At 44.3% G+C, this 21,836-nt stretch overlaps 1 protein-coding gene across 3 annotated transcripts in view; it reads right to left on the reverse strand.

Moving 5' to 3' along the window:
• Positions 1-21,836, reverse strand: part of SSH2 (slingshot protein phosphatase 2) — a 234,243-nt gene that overhangs the window by 58,719 nt on the left and 153,688 nt on the right. Inside the window, exon 1 of one of the 3 annotated variants that reach the window (XM_069761158.1) lies at positions 4,491-4,878. The exons of the other annotated variants lie outside the window; for them this stretch is intronic. Within the exon in view, the coding sequence (XP_069617259.1) occupies positions 4,491-4,672 (182 nt within the window). The 5' untranslated portion in view covers positions 4,673-4,878. Of the gene's footprint in view, positions 1-4,490; positions 4,879-21,836 lie in introns of those variants that run through there. 3 annotated transcript variants of the gene reach the window in all.

Genomic DNA, 21,836 nt, shown 5'->3' on the forward strand with positions numbered 1-21,836 from the left:
AAAAGCCTTGTAGGTATATTATATATACAGTACAGACCAAAAGTTTGGACACACCCCATTTAAAGATTTTTCTGTATTTTCATGAAAATTGTACATTCACACTGAAGGCATCAAAACTATGAATTAACACATGTGGAATTATATACTTAACAAATAAGTGTGAAACAACTGAAATTATATCTTATATTCTAGGTTCTTCAAAATAGCCACCTTTTGCTTTGATGATTGCTTTGCACACTCTTGGCATTCTCTTGATGAGCTTCAAGAGGTAGTTACCAGGAATGGTCTCCCAACAATCTTGAAGGAGTTCCAGAGATGCTTAGCACTTGTTGGCCCTTTTGCCTTCACTCTGCAGTCCAGCTCACACCAAACCATCTCGATTGGGTTCAGGTCTGGTGACTGTGGAGGCCAGGTCATCTGGTGTAGCACCCCACCACTCTCCTTCTTGGTCAAATAGCCCTTACACAGCCTGCAGGTGTACTTGGGGTCATTGTCCCATTGAAAAATAAATGATGGTCCAACTAAACACAAACCGGATGGAATAGCATGCCGCTACAAGATGCTGTGGTAGCCATGCTGGTTCAGTATGCCTTCAATTTTGAATAAATCCCCAACAGTGTCACCAGCAAAGCACCCCCACACCATCACACATCCTCCTCCATGCTTCTCGGTGGGAACCAGGCATGTAGAGTCCATCCGTTCACCTTTTCTGCGTCGCACAAAGACACGGTGGTTGGAACAAAAGATCTCAAATTTGGACTCATCAGACCAAAGCACAGATTTCCACTGGTCTAATGTCCATTTATTGTGTTCTTTAGCCCAAACAAGTGTCTTCTGCTTGGTGCCTGTCCTTAGCAGTGGTTTCCTAGCAGCTATTTTACCATGAAGGCCTGCTGCACAAAGTCTCCTCTTAACAGTTGTTGTAGAGATGTGTCTGTTGCTAGAAAACTGTGTGGCATTGACCTGGTCTCTAATCTGAGCTGCTGTTAACCTGCGATTTCTGAGGCTGATGACTCGGATAAACTTATCGTCAGAAGCAGAGGTGACTCTTGGTCTTCCTTTCCTGGGGCGGTCCTCATGTGAGCCATTTTCTTTGTAGCGCTTGATGGTTTTTGCAACTGCACTTGGGGACACTTTCAAAGTTTTCCCAATTTTCGGACTGACTGACCTTCATTTCTTTAAGTAATGATGGCCACTCGTTTTTCTTTACTTAGCTGCTTTTTTCTTGCCATAATACAAATTCTAACAGTCTATTCAGTAGGACTATCAGCTGTGTATCCACCAGACTTATGCACAACTCAACTGATGGTCCCAACCCCATTTATAAGGCAAGAAATCCCACTTATTAAACCTGACAGGGCACACCTGTGAAGTGAAAACCATTCCCGGTGACTACCTCTTGAAGCTCATCAAGAGAATGGCAAGAGTGTGCAAAGCAGTCATCAAAGCAAAAGGTGGCTACTTTGAAGAACCTAGAATATAAGACATAACAAAAAAGTGTGAAACAACTGAAATTAAGTATATAATTCCACATGTGTTAATTCATAGTTTTGATACCTTCAGTGTGAATGTACAATTTTCATAGTCATGAAAATACAGAAAAAATCTTTAAATGAGAATGTGTGTCCAAACTTTTGGTCTGTACTGTACATATACCCATTACACATGATACATAGGCATTGTGGGTATATTATACATATATACATACACCCATTACACATGATACATAGGCCTTGTGGGTATATTATACATATATACATACACCCATTACACATGCTACATAGGCATTGTGTTCTTGTGTGTAATTATACACGCACCCTTTATATTATAAACACATACATGCTGCACTATATTATACACACACATATGTGGATTCATATATAAATACATGGAGCCATCCAGTGCCTCAGTGTTGTACTAGCCATTCGCTGGATGCAAGAATGAAACAAATACTTCCATTGAGCAGCTTTCTGTATCAATAGGAGTTTGTGACAAGATTGCCTGAAGTGGGATGGCTTGTACAAGATCTATTGTCCTATGTATGAAACTATGTGCCCCGGGGACAAGCTCCCTGAGGAGGGAGAATAAGTAAATGACAGATAATAAGACCCCGGCAGTAGCTGCACCGATCTAGAAATCGCTTTATTTTACACACTACAGTTCAGCACTTCTCCATTATCTGCCGCTGCAATACCCAGGACATGGGGGGATTGTCTGGATATTCATCAGCCTCGAATTATTCTACTTTTTACGGTCAAGGATGAAACAGAGATAAAAGTAACTTCATGGTGATGGCCCTTACATCAGTGTCCCCATAGTGCGGTACAGCACACAGGCACAATAGGAATCAGGGATCCTTGGAAAAAAAACAGAACAATCACTGGTGTGGTACATTGTCACCACCACATATAGAGTTTCTCCAACGTGTGACCCAGATTACTTATCAACCAACCAGGATGGCCAACCACAGATCACCGGACCAGATTACTGATCCCCAGACCAGAATACTGATCACCAGACCACAGATCACCAGACCAGATTTCTGATCACCAGACCAGATTTCTGATCACCAGACCAGATTACTGATCACCAGACCAGATTACTGATCCCCAGACCAGATTACTGATCCCCAGACCACAGATCACCAGACCAGATTACTGATCACCAGACCAGATTACTGATCACCAGACCAGATTACTGATCATCAGACCACTGATCACCAGACCAGATTACTGATCACCAGACCAGATTACTGATCACCAGACCAGATTACTGATCACCAGACCAGATTACTGATCACCAGACCAGATTACTGATCACCAGACCAGATTACTGATCACCAGACCAGATTACTGATCACCAGACCAGATTACTGATCACCAGACCAGATTACTGATCACCAGACCAGAATACTGATCACCAGACCAGAATACTGATCACCAGACCAGATTACTGATCACCAGACCAGATTACTGATCACCAGACCAGAATACTGATCACCAGACCAGAATACTGATCACCAGACCAGATTACTGATCACCAGACCAGATTACTGATCACCAGACCAGATTACTGATCACCAGACCAGATTACTGATCACCAGACCAGATTACTGATCACCAGACCAGATTACTGATCACCAGACCAGATTACTGATCACCAGACCACAGATCACCAGACCAGATTACTGATAATCAGCCCATAATCACCAGACCACAGATCAGGAATCTATCATGTTGAGATTCTCTTTTCCTGAAGGGCACTTTGCAGGGTTCTGATTGGACACTGATCGGCTCAAATTCCATCAGGATCCTCAAAGAAATGACATGAGCTAAAAAAAACAAAAACAAAAAAACCCTATAGCATAAGTGGATTCCCCATAGGAATGAATATGATGAATGTTCCAAGCGTTATTGGGAAAGATATTGATCAAAGAAAAGCAAACCAGACCACTGATCTCTGAACTAGATCACTAAAGTAGATCACTAAGGACCAGAGATCAATTACAGACACTACTGGTTCAACCAGACCAGCACACTTTAGTCCGGATCCAGAATAGCCGGACACCAGAGCCCTCACTATCAGGCCTGCCCCCGGTACCGGCAGCCGGACACCAGAGCCCTCACTACCAGTACCGCCCCCGGTACCGGCAGCCGGACACCAGAGCCCTCACTACCAGTACCGCCCCCGGTACCGGCAGCCGGACACCAGAGCCCTCACTATCAGGACTGCCCCCGGTACCGGCAGCCGGACACCAGAGCCCTCACTATCAGGACCGCCCCCGGTACCGGCAGCCGGACACCAGAGCCCTCACTATCAGGCCTGCCCCCGGTACCGGCAGCCGGACACCAGAGCCCTCACTATCAGGCCTGCCCCCGGTACCGGCAGCCGGACACCAGAGCCCTCACTATCAGGACTGCCCCCGGTACCGGCAGCCGGACACCAGAGCCCTCACTATCAGGCCTGCCCCCGGTACCGGCAGCCGGACACCAGAGCCCTCACTATCAGGCCTGCCCCCGGTACCGGCAGCCGGACACCAGAGCCCTCACTATCAGGACTGCCCCCGGTACCGGCAGCCGGACACCAGAGCCCTCACTATCAGTACCGCCCCCGGTACCAGCAGCCGGACACCAGAGCCCTCACTATCAGGACCGCCCCCGGTACCGGCAGCCGGACACCAGAGCCCTCACTATCAGTACCGCCCCCGGTACCGGCAGCCGGACACCAGAGCCCTCACTATCAGGACTGCCCCCGGTACCGGCAGCCGGACACCAGAGCCCTCACTATCAGTACCGCCCCCGGTACCGGCAGCCGGACACCAGAGCCCTCACTATCAGTACCGCCCCCGGTACCGGCAGCCGGACACCAGAGCCCTCACTATCAGGACTGCCCCCGGTACCGGCAGCCGGACACCAGAGCCCTCACTATCAGTACCGCCCCCGGTACTGGCAGCCGGTGCCGAGCCCCTCGCCGGCCGTGCGGCCACTTACAGCTGGTTGATGGTGTTCTGGGAGATCACGGCATTCTCGGAGAAGTGAGGGATCATCTTCCCCCCGCAGACGGCACAGAGGTGGCCGCTTCCTTCCTGCCCGTCCCCGGGTGCCTGGCTGCTCACTGTCATGGGGACCGGTCCTGCAGCGCTGCCCGCCCTGCTCTGCCCGCAGCGGCACATAAGCTCAGCGGCGGCCGCTGTCCTGCCCGGTGCTCCGGCTGCACATCCCGCGGAGAGGTGACTAATTATGGTGGGAAGTTGTGGCGGCTCCCGGAGCGGCCGGTGCGCGGGGACACGTGTGTGCGCTCACTGCTGGCCGGGGAACATGTCCGAGCACGGAGCCCCGAGCTGACATGCCAGCCTGAGCCCGGCACTGACTGCACACTGACTGCACACACTGCGCTGCTTCCTACCGGCCCGGCTCCGGCTGCCGCGCCTGCGCAGCTCACCCTCACTCTCTCACACCTCCTGCTCCAGGGTGAGGGGCCAATTCACTACTGCCCTCATAGGATCTGGCATAAATGAGTCAGCTCAATGGAGGGAAAGGAAGATTATTGCAACTTGCAAGCTCCAATCTTACAATAAATGGGCCACATGACAAGAGGTTAGAGATGCCCATGAGGGCACAATATGGCGAACCACTTGGTATCAGTAGCCATACGGCCAACTATTAGCCAACCCAGGGCATATGCCATCCATCAAAGGGGGATAACAAAGTAAAACGTGTTTTCCTAACTCCAAGCAAGGGCACAGTAATGGGAACCAATCACTTCCCTATCAAGGGTCCGAATGACCTTCAGGACCTTTTCATGTGGCCGACTATCATATGAGTTGTATCCGGGCCACGGTCAGTATTTTACCTCAGTATTTGTAAGATAAAGCCAGGAGTGGAACAATCAGGAAACGTCTAACAGAAACATATGCACCACTTCTGTATTTATCACCCACTCCTGGTTTTGGCTTACAAATGCTGAGGTAAAATACTGACCAAATACTGACCGTGGCCTTATAGTCTATGGGACAGGTCTCATATCTGCTCTTTTTTGCAGCCTGAATGAGCAAAAACACAAAGACAAGTCTGATTCTGATCACAGTCACAGATCAAAACCGCACATTCAAGTCTTCGGGGCTGTAAAAACCAAGCACAACACATGGACGACTACTAGTACCTAATAAGGCCTTGTGCTGTCCGTTTTTCACCGTCTGCTGCGAGAAGTTGGAGAAATCCCCATCAGAAAAATAATGTGATCCAGCACACTGATGACAATCTGTCCATTCCCCATCCCAAAGATGAGCGCTCACAGGCCCCTGAATACGCCCTGCAATGCTTCCATGCCCAGCTGCCCTCCTAGCCACCACAGTACCAAAAACTGCAGCACGTAACACAAGCCCCTAATGGTAGTATCACACAATTTTAGGGAAAACACCATTGCAGTTTATGACACAGATTTGAGACAACGATCACAAAACTGGATCCAGCAGGACGGACATGTATCAGTATTCCTTTTATATTTTACTCACAATTTGGACAATACGACTCCAAAAAACATTCCCCAATAAAGTATTGGACCGACCTCTGGAAAAACTTCTGATCACATGAATATTTTGCTGCACGGTAAAGATCAGTAGGAATTTGGATGTCAGACTACCACACTAATTGGGACATTAATGGTGAGTATTAGGGACACCCTCAAATATATAGCTAGATGTAAATGTAAATTTTCGATATTCAACAAAATGGACGTAAACTCTATTTATTTGTCAATGTCATTATCTACTGCCTAAGTGCTAATGCATTTCTGTTCAGAAATGTCCAAAAAAGTGTGCGGCTATATCTACACATGGACAAAAAGTGTTGGTACCCTTCTGTTGGGCCGGGGTCACACAACCTTAAATTCTCTCATCTGAGAGAATCAAGTCCATTATGGTAAGGACACTCTGATCAGACTTTGTGAGAAGATGGAGAACAAAATTTCTCCATTTTGTGAGGCCGCAAAAATGTCATCAGAGTGCAGTTTGAGGATTTCCACACACTCATTAACTTGGATGGCCAAGTGCGATTAGAATCTCGGATCAAACCTTGAATGGTGAGATTTTTTTCCCCTTGACTGGCTTGGCTCGAGGGAAAAAAAAAAAATAAAAATATCAAATATGTGCGCAGACCCATAGAGTAACATTGGTCCCAGTGTGACCCGCCGTCGTTGGATCGCCATCAGACTGACAATATGGTGGGTCAGTGTGAGACATTAAAGAAAAGCCCACAATAGTCGCTGAAATAACATGTAACTGACAAGTCATTTTTAGTTTACATTTCCTGAATATAAACTATCGAAAATTATTATTACTTATTGTTATAGCGCCATTTATTCCATGGCACTTTACATGTGAGATCAGACATTGCTTTGAATTGTGGTTCAAAAGAAAAAAAAATAATGAAAATTGCCTGGACAAATATGATGGTTTCTTCAATTAATATTTACCATTTTGAGGCAACTCTCAATGAGACTTCTGCACCTGTATTTTGGCTCACTCCTCGTGAGAAAACTGCTTCAGCTGTCTCAGGCCTCATTCACACATCAGTATTTGTATACCAAAACCAGTAGTGTCTCCGAAACACAGAACAGGTGTCATCCCTCGACCAAAACTGTGCCGCTAATTATAGACCTGTCTCTAATCTTCCCTTCATCTCTAAACTCCTCGAACGCCTGGTCCACTCCCGTCTTACCCGCTATCTCTCAGATAACTCTCTTCTCGACCCTCTTCAATCTGGTTTCCGCTCTTTACACTCTACTGAAACTGCCCTCACTAAAGTCTCTAATGACCTACTAACAGCTAAATCTAATGGTCACTACTCCATGCTAATTCTCTTGGATCTCTCTGCAGCATTTGATACTGTGGATCATCAGCTCCTCCTCACTATGCTCCGCTCCATCGGCCTCAAGGACACCGTTCTCTCCTGGTTCTCCTCCTATCTCTCTGACCGATCCTTCACTGTATGTTTCGCTGGTTCCTCCTCCTCTCACCTTCCCCTTACTGTTGGGGTTCCTCAAGGATCAGTCCTAGGCCCCCTCCTCTTCTCTTTGTATACTGCCCCTATTGGACAAACAATCAGTAGATTTGGCTTCCAGTACCATCTCTATGCTGACGACACCCAACTATACACTTCTTCTCCTGATCTCACGCCTGCCTTATTAGAAAACACCAGTGATTGTCTTACCGCTGTCTCTAGCATCATGTCCTCCCTCTATCTGAAACTAAACCTGTCAAAAACTGAACTCCTCGTGTTTTCTCCCTCTACTAACCTACCTTTGCCTGACATTGCCATCTCCGTTTGCGGTTCCACCATTACTCCAAAGCAACATGCCCGCTGCCTTGGGGTCATCCTTGATTCTGACCTTTCATTCACCCCCCACATCCGATCACTGGCTCGCTCTTCTTACCTGCATCTCAAAAACATTTCTAGAATTCGCCCTTTTCTTACTTTCGACTCTGCAAAAACTCTTACTGTTTCACTTATTCATTCTCGTCTGGACTATTGTAACTCTCTACTAATCGGCCTCCCTCTTACCAAACTCTCCCCGCTCCAATCTGTCCTGAATGCTGCTGCCAGGATCATATTCCTCACCAACCGTTACACCGATGCCTCTACCTTGTGCCAGTCATTACACTGGTTACCCATCCACTCAAGAATCCAGTACAAAACTACTACCCTCATCCACAAAGCACTCCATGGCTCAGCACCACCCTACATCTCCTCTCTGGTCTCAGTCTACCACCCTACCCGTGCCCTCCGCTCCGCTGATGACCTCAGGTTAGCATCCTCAATAATCAGAACCTCCCACTCCCGTCTCCAAGACTTTACACGTGCTGCGCCGATTCTTTGGAATGCACTACCTAGGATAATACGATTAATCCCCAATCCCCACAGTTTTAAGCGTGCCCTAAAAACTCATTTGTTCAGACTGGCCTACCGCCTCAATGCATTAACCTAACGATCCCTGTGTGGCCTATATTAAAAAAAAAAAAAAAAAAATTAATTAACTGGTTCATGCAGCTTTACATGAACACCCAAGCCTTACACTATGACTGGTCCGAATAACTATAGCAATTGTTACCATCCACCTCTCGTGTCTCCCCTTTTCCTCATAGTTTGTAAGCTTACGAGCAGGGCCCTCACTCCTCTTGGTATCTGTTTTGAACTGTATTTCTGTTATGCTGTAATGTCTATTGTATGTACAAGTCCCCTCTATAATTTGTAAAGCGCTGCGGAATATGTTGGCGCTATATAAATAAAAATTATTATTATTATTATTATTTATTATTATTTTGTCAATTAATAGTTTTTCTGTTCCACTCCTGGCTTTGGCATACAAAACACTGACTGCAATATACTGACCAAATACTGACGTGTGGATGAGGCCTCAAGTGTGAAGGTGTCTTCTTCAGACTGCAGATTTCAGCTCCCATAGACCTTTATAGGATTTAGATTAGGGATCGCAGAAGTCATTTCAGAAAAGTCCAATGCTTTGCTCTTAGCCACTCTTGGATGTTTTTAGCTATGTTTTCACTCAAGGAGAACCATGACCAGTGACTCGGACAAGCTTTCTGACACTGAGCAGCACATTTTGCTCTGAAAAGCCTTGCTAGTCTTGACATTTCATTGTACATGGCTCAGATTCAAGAGACCCTGTACCGAATGCATCAAATCAGAGCAAACATAGCCATGCCTCCTCCATGTTTCACAGTAGGCACATTCTTCTTTTCTTTGTTTGCTTCATTTTTGTGCCTGTGAACATTGATCTGCTGTGACTTGCCAAAAACCTCCAGCTTTGTCTCATCTGTCCAAGTGATGTTCTCCCAGAAACTTTGTGGTTTGTTAATATTAATTTTTTTCAAATACCAGGCTCACTTTTTTAGGATTTGCTTTCAACAGTGGATTCCTCCTCAGTCAACTTCTATGACTTCTATCCACTATGGCCAAGACCGTGACAGAAGGTGCGATCTGACACTGATGTACTTTGAAGTTCACCTCTAATCTCTTTGGAAGTTGTTCTGGGCTCTTTGGCTACCATTTGTGTTATTTGTCTCGTCAACTGGTCATCGATTTTGCTCTTGTGGCCTCGTTGAGGGAGGTTGGCTACTTTAGACTGTAAACTATATCAACAGGAAAATCAAGCTGTTTGGGGATGTTTTTAGCCTTTATCCTAAACATGTTTGTCCATAATTTTCTTTATTAATTTCCTCAGACAACTCTCTCCTTAGCTTTCTTTGGTCCATGTTCAGTGTGGTGCACACCATGATACCAAACAGCACAATGACTACTTTTCATTCTTTAAATAGGCAGATCGACTGATCACAAGTTTGTAGACACCTATAATGTTAATTACACAGCTTTAACATGTCCTTATAAGTCAAGTTATTTTCAATCTTTTCTAGGTGTAACATCATTTTTGTCCAGGCAATTTTCATTAGTTTATTACCATTTTTCTATTGAACCACGCTTTAAAAGCAATGTCCGATTTTCATTAGTTGATATTCTGTATATTTAAAATTCAAAATTCTTTTCAAGCTATTTCAGTGATCATGGTTTTAATTTATTTTTACTTCAACAGAAAGGTACCGACAATTTTGGACACATTTAAGTGTCAACCATGCCTTGCGTGGGCATCACCTTTGCTAGCGGTAGCAGGCCAAGAAAAATCTTGACTTTTTGGGCAACGTTCTGCTGAGGTCATATTGCTGGGTTACTAATAAAATATTAAACTGGCTCCTGAAGTGGCCAAACTGGTTCCCATATAGAACATTATTACGTCTGTCCTGTAGGGAATTGCATAAATCCAAATTCTTTGTTGTATAATTATTATCAGAATTGGACTCTAAGTGGGACATGCTGAGAATTCGGATATTGCAACAGGTAACTTGCAGGTACACAACATTGCTATGCGGTGGTCCCTTCTGCTCACTGAACACACATGATCAGCAGAGTCAGACAAATGAGTGTTTAGCTGACAGATATCAAAGTATATGGCCACCTTAAAGGAACTCGGTTAGCACATGATGACTGTCAAAACTAGATATTTGGTTTGGACACTAAGTATAATAATTCATCTTCTTGCTTTCCAGGGACCGTGTAGTTCTGAAGATTGACAGTTCAGAGCAGTGGCATGGTTCTCGCTGCTGGTCTGCATTGTGCACTCTCTCAAGCAGAGGCAGCTTTAAATATGTAGCATCAGAGCAGAGCCAGGCCAGCATCAGGGCATGACTTTCAAAAGTGCATTTCTTGCCTAGGAAGCCAGCCACCTCTGACACACTGCAGAGGTGGCTGGTAACCTAGGTAACCAATATGAAACTATAGAATTAAAAATGCCTCTGTTCTTGATAACAGAGTATTCTTATTAAGTAAATTGCAATGTTACTAGTTTTTACAAGCACTTTTCAAACTTATCAACATGAGGCAATCCCTTTAACACACCCAGATCTTGATACTCAGACCACGAAACAATCGTTTTTCAGTTACTGTATGTTCGCAAGGCAGATTCCTTGCAGAAACCCACCAGACGCCATTTACAAAATGTGTGCGCCAATGGGCAAGTTTCGAGGGCTGCAAGTCACGCCAATATCTCTCAGCTCTCTCACGGCTTTGCTGCGTCTGATGTGTAAAACAGCGCCATCTTTGTTCACAGGCTGGTTTTGGTTTTGCAGATCTACCCACTTCATGAGACAGAATCTCCGAGTCTAACCAAAACACAGACGAGTGGTACAGTTTCTGAAAGCAAAAAAAAAATACAAAAATGCAACTCCTTTAAGAGTTTGCCTTTTATGCAATTGTCTTATGTTATATAAGAGCGGGTTTTCTGACTGTGAACCTCCACGGTGTGAGTAGTGAAGGAAGGAATCTTCAGGTGTTGTATTGTAGAACAGGGCGGTTATCTGCAGAAATCTTTTCAATAATACCTCAATATGTATACATATGAAGCTGGGGGGATATTTATAGTTTCCTGTACGCGGGCTTTCATATTATTCTATTCATTGCGACAGAGCGAGCATGCGGCGCAGGGCTTTCAATCAGCCTTCACAATGACGCCATGCAGAGGTTGGCATGGGCTGATTAGAAGATCACCATCTGGAATCTGCACTGGATTTACTTAACACCAGATTATATTGTCGTGTTTCACATAACAATCGGTTTACTGCTATTTTATAAAGCTCTGGAGATGTAGCTGTATTATGTATGATGATGATGGATGGGCAGCACACCCCACCGTCTATACATTAAGTTACATATAGCCGAGTCTATAAAAACCTGAGGTCTTTGCGCCTTGTTTGTCTTGGTATTTTGCATTTTCCCTTCCACTTGTAGAGACGTCGTGCAGCGTTCTTTGGCCGTGCAACCCCAGCCTAAGGGCTGATTCAGACCATTTTCACGTATGAGAAAATTGATCTTTGTGGTTGTTTTTTTTACTATCAGCATTTAGTCCAAGTCCCATCAGTTTTTCTTGGAATGTTAACATAGATAAAAGTTTATTCATCTTTTCTTATCTAGCAATCTGTGAAAAACAGGCAGAGCATGGATGGTATAGGAGCGTTGTCTAGATTTTTTTTTCCCACAAACTTGCATTGCCGGTTTGGAGCAGACATGAGGATCAATATTGGATCTGTTTCCACAATTTTGCATGGAAAAAAAATCACAGACAGGTGAGTGGCCCCATTCACTATTCCTCTGGGTTTTATTGGTGAAAAACAGAGATGGCACTCGTAAGCAAGAAAAAAAAATGGCCGTCTGAACGATTCCCTAGTTAGACTTTGACAACATGCCCTATAGCACATATGAACGTTATAAAGTTAGGTCCCCCTGATCCTAGAGTAGTTACTAATCTTCTTCACAGTAATATTGCAGGGAAAAGAAATTGCAAGGCCAGACACAATTTTAGCTAGTGATTATAGCTTAGCTTACAGGTGGTCCCAGCAGAGGGCTAAAAGTTTCCAAGGATCCTAAGACATCCAGATAACAGCTCCTGATGAGTGCCAATATGGGAAAAATATCGTGGCTCGGTTTGTGTTATCTAATAATAATCTTTATTTTCATATAGCGCTAACATATTCCGCAGCGCTTTACAGTTTGCACACATTATCATCACTGTCCCCGTCAAGGCTCACAATCTAAATTCCCTATCAGTATGTCTTTGGAGTGTGGGAGGAAACCGGAGTGCCCGGAGGAAACCCACGCAAGCCTGGAGAGAACATACAAACTCTTTGCAGATGTTGTCCTTGGTGGGATTTGAACCCAGGACTCCAGCGCTGCAAGGCTGCTGTGCTATCCACTACGCCACCGTGCTAGTGATAAGCGAACGTGCTCAGATAACGTTATCCAAGTATCTTGGGTGTGCTTGTATATTATGTCCGAGATCCTGCGGCTGCATTGTTCGCGGCTGTTAAGACAGCCTCAACACATGTGAGGATACCCCCTAACAAACAGGAAATCCCCGCATTGTTATAGCTGTCTAACAGGCACAAAACATGCAACCGCTGGGACTCGAACATATTATCTGAGCACACCGAAGATACGCGGATAACACGTCATCAGAACACGTTCGCTCATCACTATTATCATCATTCTCCGTTAATAGGGTCTTCTGTACAGTTCCCGTCACTGCACAACTATTCTTCATGTGGACTGATCTGTCTGCACATCCTACGCAGGTAAAGCCGCACGTGTTCACTGAACAATGCGGATTTACCGCATCCAATACATTGCTATTACTGAAATGGACATGCTGCGGCTCGTAAACCCGCGTCGCTGGTGAGTTTACACAGGGTAAAATAGAAGCACAGTTTGCATGGGATTTATAGAAACCGCCATCCACTGTGCTTCTAATGTACAACGCATAGCAAGTGCGCTGCATCCAAAACGCTGCTATTCCTGACCATGGGCCCGTTCCCAATGGGCTGTATCCACGCCAAAAATGTACCAGTTTTATGGCTGCAGATTTTCCCTTAGAATTGCATGTAGAACTAGTTACTTTGCTGATGAGAACGAGCTGTGGACTTACGCCAAGGACTGATAGAAATGCTCCCGATCCCATGAATGACGGAGGAGCCGTGCTACGAGCAGTTTAGCTCGGCTTCCAGCACATGATCAGCAGCTGATACAACATCCACGACCCCTCACTTTGATGCCTAAAGAAACAATATAAGCAGCAGCGCCTGTAACGTGAAAAGTGTATTATTCACTTAAAATTGTGAGAAAATACAAGAGCAACCTCTATAACGAGCCGTTCCCACCACGGATCCTACAGATGGGACATATCTGTGATGGGAATAGCCCTTTAAGAGGGCATCTTAGAACAAAATCAAAAATAATAAATCTTGTGTTGAAGGTATATGAATAGCACGGAGGGGGGAAAATAAGCAGCATGTGCATGAGATGTCAAATCTCATTCACTTTGCTGGTACTGTAAATGCTGCATTTTTTATTCCATGCAAAACAAAAAAACGCATACCTTGGGTAGGTCCAAAAATTCACTGCAAATTAGCAGGAGAATCCTCATGTGTGATATGTTTGTTATGCCGCGGTTTCACCACCGTTTCATCTCTGCTACACTGATAGGGGTGAAATCTGCCGTGACCGACCACCACAGAGACGGATATGCTGCAGATTTGAAAATGCACACCACGTGGCAATTTCATTTCCGTATGAATTTTGTAAAATCTCAACCAATTGCTTGGGACGGTAATCTGCTGCAAATTTTACCTGCAGAAATCTGCAAGTAAAATCCATGCGACATGAAGGGACAACGTTACATGGCGACATTGCTGGATTTTTGGCAGCATATAGACCCAGTGTTGCCACCTGGCTGTCTTTTATTTTTTGTTAGTTGAACAACCAAATTTACCTTGATTGTAAGGACATATCCCTGAGCTAGCTGTATACACCCACGCTTAAGGCTGGTTACACGATCACTATATTTAATGAATAGGCCAGAGGACGGCTGGCATCAGGGGCGTTCTCAGTACTTGTAACAGTGCCGTGCAGAGCTCTCAAGCCTCTACATGACTGCACAGATTTCACTACGCCATTGTTCTAGGTCATTAGACATGTTGGGAAAGTTTTCGTTACTGCCCTTCTAGTGAATTAATACACAGGGAATTTGCAGAATTTCATAAAAATTGTGTGATAATTATCTACTGGTTAGCGTGCAAGAAAGGCATACACAACACCAAACTAACTAATCTCCACACATCAGTGTAAGGCTATGTTCACATGTTGCGTTTTTACTGCGTTTTTTTTTAATGCAAATTTTAAGCTGCGTTTTGCAGTAGCACCAGATTTCAGAAATCTCATGCACACAAAGCGTTTTTCAAAAATTACCTTCCGCGGCTTCACAACTTTTTTTCACCCATAGAAAGCAACGATTAAGTGCAAATGTGCAGCAACAATCGCAGGTATCAGGTTTTGCTGCAAGAACCTACGGAAGTTTCATCATGGTTTTTTTTTGCGGCACTAAACTTTATCAGCATACACAAGAGACAATAAAAACGCAGCAAAACCTGCTTTTTGTTAGTAGCTTCTTTACTGCCAAGAGCAAGTTTGGCCCAGAGGGAAAAAAAAAAACACAACAAATACGCAACTTGTGAACACAGCATAAGGCTAAGTTCTCACAGGGCATTTTTGTTGCTTTTTTTTCTGCAGCAAAACCTGATGATCTTGGCAGGAAGGAAGCTGCGCAAAAAAACGCAGGTTTAGGTGCATTTTTTTGTTGTTGCGTATTTGGTGCGTTTTTTTTCTCTTTGTCCATGCTAATGTCCTTGGATTTTCAGCAGCAGAAAACGCAGCAAATAATGATACCTGCGTTTTTTTCAACACCCATTCAAGTCAATGGGTGAAAAAACGCAGCAAAAACGCAGCAAAAATGCTGAAAGAAGTGACATGCTCTATGTCTAAAAAACGCAGCAAAGCACAAAATACTGATCAAACAAAAAACCAATGTGTGTGCATGAGATTTCTGAAATCTCATCGGCTTTGCTGGTGCTGTAAAAGGCAGCTGAAAATTAGCACAAAAAAACACAGCAAAAAAACGCAGCAAAAACGCCCTGTGTGAACTTACCCTAAATGGGACATGGTAAACTATAGGTTCCACCGCCGTTCCATCTGACAGCAGGACTGCTTTTCCACAGAGCAATTCCCTATTACCCCCAACATAACCCATACAGAGCTATAGCATCAGCTCTTCGTCTTGAAGTTTATACTAGTTGTCAGGGCTGTGGAGTCGGAGTCGTGGAGTCTGAGCCCATTTTAGTGGAGTCGGAGTCATGGAAATTGAGGAGTCGGAGCCTCGGCTTACAGACTCCACAGCCCTGCTAGTTGTATAGTAGGTAGGAAAGACAAATTGGAAAACAAACCTGATGGTCTTCAAAGTTTTGGGCAAGTTTTCTTACAGCCCTAGGGAGGTGTACAATTCAGCAATGTGGCACTCCCCCCGCCCACACACAAAAAAAAGCTACCGTATATATAAAATTGGGGCCAAAAAACCTATTATGTGGTTTTCCATCTAAAGTAAAACCTAATGTAACTATACAACTAGTCTTGGTAAAAAATATTAACTATTAACTCTGATGCTGACATATATCTCCAAGGATACAGACTCCCAACAAACACTGTCAGATCCTGCTGTCATGGGCTACCCCCAAGATGTGAACGAACATCGCGCCAATTATTATATTCTGTATGGATTTATAAGAAATGGCTTATATGTCGCTATATAACATAAAACACATAAGTATAAGCTTATTGATCTCTATATGTGACATAATACAAATCCAGATGGTCGTGTGTGTAAGGCCTTAAACAGAACATTTCCCTTGCTATGGGTTGTAGTCCTCCTGCACCTGTCTATCCCTAAAATATGGTTCCCTCTTTCTTGTGTGTTAATCTAGTCTTTTATTAGGGGTTTTCATTGGATTGTTCCTGCATCTCTCCAATCCTATGATGTGGTCTTCTCTTTCCTGTATGTAAATCTAGTCTTTATTTTTTTTACCCAATTGGGTGTGATCCTCAAGATGATGACTCCCTTGGAGAAAAGATGAGGACTAGGTATGAGCGAACGTGCGCGGGTGCTAACCGAAAGTCTTCAGCGTGCTCTAAAAATATGTTCTGAGTCCAGGCGGCTGCGTTTCTTGAGGTTGTTCAACAGCCGCAACACATGCGGGGATTGCCTATCAAACAGGAAAACCCTGCATGTGTTGGGGCTGTCAAACAGTCGCGAGACACGCAGCCGTGAGGACTCGGTACATATTTTTAGAGCACGCCGAAGACTTTCGGTTAGCACCCGAGCATGCTCATAACACCTTATCCAAGCACGTTCACTCAACACTATTGAGGACGACACCCACTTGACTAAAGACTAAAAAATTTATATAACAGTGAAAAAAAGAAAAACGACTGCAAATTCATAAGTACTGTAGCATTTATACCAGGTTTAAAATAGAGAACAGGATAGCTGATAATCGTTAGGTAAGTGTGGCTTCCCCGCACACCACAATGGGGGCCTTGAGTACGCCCCTGTTCTCCCCTTGCAGTCACAGCCAGGAGATGAATAAACCGTATAGGGGTCCCCCAACGTTTCATCATGCAGCTGCTCGTGGTACTGGCAGCATGAATATGATAAAGGCTTCCCTTAAGCTGGAATACTCCTTTAATTTAAAAGGACCGGCTCTCTTGTTCCCATAGAATTCTATAGCAAGGTCACACAGTACGGTATATCTAATACATCAGAAGTAAGTCTACATGCATGGTGTGAACACAGTCTCACTAATCTTCACATGCGAGAAAAGTCTCAAGTGGAGGTGCAACGTCTGTGACTGACAGCTGCAAATCCTCTAGGTTGGACCCAAAGAATATACACATTTTTATTTCGTTGCTCATTCTACATGGGTGGAAATTCCCACCCCGACTCCAGGCACGGCTTGACCTTACACCATCACTCCCTTGCTATGACAGTGGTAGGTTCCCATAGCGTCTGTACTTGGTGTGTAGTGCGCGTTTCCATCCCACTCAAGTACCTGAGGCGGTTCTGTAACATAAGACAGTCTTACATAGAAAAGATCACAACCGGAGAAACAGCTGTCAGACAGCACAGGGAGGGAACTCGCACAGCAACTACGAGGTCTCATGACGAGTGACAAATGGAAGATCATACTATTGTAAGAGAGCAAAAAACCATAAGGATAAAAACGCACTATCATTGGATGCGGACCCCAAGAAACAAAATAAATAATAAAATATTATATATATTTATTATGAACAGGCTTTATGGAATGCAGTATGGATGAAAATATGCTCAACTTATTATTTCTAAATAACTTTAAGATGCAAAAAAAAAAAAAAAAGTGTTTATACTGTATGTGGGTGAAAAACAACTGTTTAACTGGTTTTCCCATAAACATTTATCATTGATTTACAGGATAGAGGATAAAGGTATAAATGCGGAGTGTAATGCCGCAGACGACCGACAATCTCCGGGACTGAGGAGCTAAAGTCACCAAAGTGAATGCAGCAGCACTGAGCACGTGCGACCTCTAGAGAGTGATCAGGGCAGTGGTCGCACATGCTCACTACTCCTCTATTTACACAAGGGACTTTGGGATCACCATTCATGGAAACTGATATTCGTTGTAATTCTACTACTGATCCACATGGTAAGGCAATAATATGTTTAAAGGGATACTCCCATACTGTAAAACGCATCGTGTTTGGGCTCAGGTTGAAGGGAATTAGAAATGAAAAAAAACAAACAAACTGCACTTTCCTCCTGGACCAGCACCAATCATTTGTACTGGTTGGTTTTGCGGCATGAACAGTCACAAGACCGCTGCAGCCAATGACTTTCCTGTGGGCACTGATTGGCAGCAGCAATCATATGCCAATATTTATGCCATGAGACTATTGGAGAGACAGAGCAGCAAGTGGAAATTGATGGCGCTGGATCTCAAGAACAATTTTTTCTTTTTTCTAATTCTCTTCCCGACGCTTTTATACAATACAAAATAAATATAATACAAATAAAGTGGAGGACAACTCCTTTAAGTGGTTAAAACATTAAAATATTTTGCCAGATTTTAGTTTCATCCCTTTTGGGTTGAGACAACTTTTAGGACTCATTGAGACAAGACTATGCCCGATGCGTGCGCCATGGACAGCACAGAGAGCTCATGGACCCTACAGTCAGTCACTGTCTATTCTCCATGCAGCCGATGGTCAACATGTAAATAAAATAAATGTCGCAGAACGCACAGTTCTGGCTCATATTCCTTTCTTCTTTTTTTCTTTATATGGTGGTCTGACCCCGACCTTACCCTGCAGGCATATTTAGTGGTCTCAGGAGGCTGGGCTACAACTCAACTTGTGTGAATAGATTTTTGGATGAACATTATTTTTACACTAGAAAGCTGTGATTGACAGCCTGTAATAACCCATTGTGTATAAGCTTGTAGTGTTACCTGGAGAAAGGCTCATTTACAGGACAGTAATGCATAGATGATAGAAATAAAAGAAGGGCATGTGCATTCTCGAAAAACTTGTAAGGTTTCAGAGGGATCGAATCTTTGTGTAGACTTGAGAGGGTGATGATCACGCATGTCAACATGTCTGGAGATGAACATTGTGATTGACCATAGCCCTGGAGATAAGACATCTAGAAAAGATCACAAAGTTGTATACAGCCACAATAGGTTCTGAAGGATTTTGATAAATAATTTTGATAAATAATACATGCCTGAGGAGGTGGTGATGGCGAACTCAGTCGAGGGGTTCAAGAGAGGCCTGGATGTCTTCCTGGAGCAGAACAATATTGTATCATACAATTAGGTTCTGTAGAAGGACGTAGATCTGGGGATTTATTATAATGGAATATAGGCTGAACTGGATGGACAAATGTCTTTTTTCGGCCTTACTAACTATGTTACTTATGTGTTGGTGGCGCAAACTCCAAGCTGAGACAACAGAGCAGTCACATTCACAATTTGAGAAGTGACCGACCCATGAATTAACTTGTGTGAGTCTATAAGGCTACGTTCAGACTAGCGTTGTGCTAGTGTGCGTCGGGCGATGCAGCGGCGACGCACGCGTCATGCGCCCCTATGTTTAACATGGGGGACGCATGCGTTTTTGTTTGTTGCGTTTTGCGACGCATGCGTCTTTTTTGCCGCAAGCGTCGGACCAAGAAAATGCAACAAGTTGCATTTTTCTTGCGTCCGATTTTCGGCAAAAAACGACGCACGCGTTGCAAAACGCAGCGTTTTTGCGTGCGTTTTGCCGCGTTTTTGCGTGCATTGCGTCGCCGACGCAGCGGCGCGCAACGCTAGTCTGAACGTAGCCTAAAGGGGCAAAGCTTCTGCCAGACACATGTGGCTCCGTTCATTCCCTGGGAAAACAAAGAAATCTGATAAAGTTAAATCCAAAATTTCTGACCACTGGTTAAGGTACCTTCACACATAACGATATTGTTAACGATATCGTTGCTTTTTGTGACGTAGCAACGATATCGTTAATAAAATCGTTATGTGTGACAGCGACCAACGATCAGGCCCCTGCTGGGAGATCGTTGGTCGCTGAAGAAAGTCCAGAACTTTATTTCGTCGCTGGACTCCCTGCTGACATCGCTGGATCGGCGTGTGTGACACCGATCCAGCGATGTCTTCACTGGTAACCAGGGTAAACATCGGGTAACTAAGCGCAGAGCCGCGCTTAGTAACCCGATGTTTACCCTGGTTACCTTCCTAAAAGTAAAAAAAACAAACACTACATACTTACCTACCGCTGTCTGTCCCCGGCGCTGTGCTCTGCACTCCTCCTGCACTGGCTGTGAGCGTCGGTCAGCCGGAAAGCAGAGCGGTGACGTCACCGCTCTGCTTTCCGGCCGCTGTGCTCACAGCCAGTACAGGAGGAGTGCAGAGAAGCAGAGCGTCGGGCACAGACAGCGGTAGGTAAGTATGTAGTGTTTGTTTTTTTTACTCTTGGGATGGTAACCAGGGTAAACATCGGGTTACTAAGCGCGGCCCTGCGCTTAGTTACCCGATGTTTACCCTGGTTACCGGCATCGTTGGTCGCTGGAGAGCGGTCTGTGTGACAGCTCTCCAGCGACCAAACAGGGACGCTGCAGCGATCTGGATCGTTGTCGGTATCGCTGCAGCGTCGCTTAATGTGAAGGGGCCTTTAGACCCCTTTCACACATCAGTCTTTTGCCGTCAGTCTCAATCCAGAGAATTAAAAAAAAAAAAAAAAAAAACGGATCTGGTGAATGTTGCTGCCGGATCCGTTTTTACTCAGACTTGTATTAGCGACGGATGGCCTCACGTTTCATCCATCGTTCGCCGGATCCGTCGAAACTTGTTGATCCGGCGGCCGGAGAAAACAGACATAGTAACTTTTTTGTGTCCGTCGAAAAAACGTATCGATGGATTCAGTTTTTTTTTTTTTTTTTTTAACTGAGCATGTTTCAATTTTTTTAGGATCCAATTAGCTGGATCAGATAGTCGGATCTGGAGAAAAAAAATGGATCACATCAGTTTTTCACAATCTGCGACGGATCCGTTTTTTTTTCAACATTCGACAGATTGTGACTGATGGCAAAAAACTGATGTGTATAAGGGGCCTTACCTCCATTGTAGATACGGAGGGTCAAAATACAAATAAGATTGTTGGCAGGAACTAGAATCTTTGGTTCTATAAAAATATCCAGTACCCAACAGTATGGCTGGCTTCACTTATGTAGGATTTATCAGGAGGAATCCATTGCGTTTGGGGCTTAGGAATTTTTTTTCATGAGTGGTTGTATTTCGGGATATATTAATTTTGAGCAATAATCCAACTAGTCACAGACATAACACAGATGAATCTAATGTGTAAGAACAAGACTTTAGACAAGGTTGGTTTGCGGACTTTATTTCTTGTCTGGTATGTTGTGATGTGGGTATATCTGCCCAGAATCTCTGGCGGCAGCCTAAATACCATCAGGTGGGAGAATGTGTAAAAGCGCAGACAATAAAACATAAATCACACGGGGTATTTACACCATGTTCACGATCAAGTAACATAAGGACGTCTGTTTCTTCTGGGAATCATTTAGCAATTATTCATCCTTGAAAGAACACAGAGCGCGGCAATTCTGTGTAACCTAATGGAAGCCAGAATCAACAGTTTCATATGACCTAATTGCCCGGGAAATCTACTAGTATCTCGCAAAGAAGGGATTGGCGACAGATATTGCATAATCTACTGACTTACAGCAAAATCATTAAAGGGAATCTGTCAGCAGGTGTTCACCTCCCAAACTACCTATGGTATATG

Source organism: Ranitomeya imitator, chromosome 3 (genome assembly GCF_032444005.1).
Source record: "Ranitomeya imitator isolate aRanImi1 chromosome 3, aRanImi1.pri, whole genome shotgun sequence".
NCBI lineage: Eukaryota > Metazoa > Chordata > Amphibia > Anura > Dendrobatidae > Ranitomeya > Ranitomeya imitator.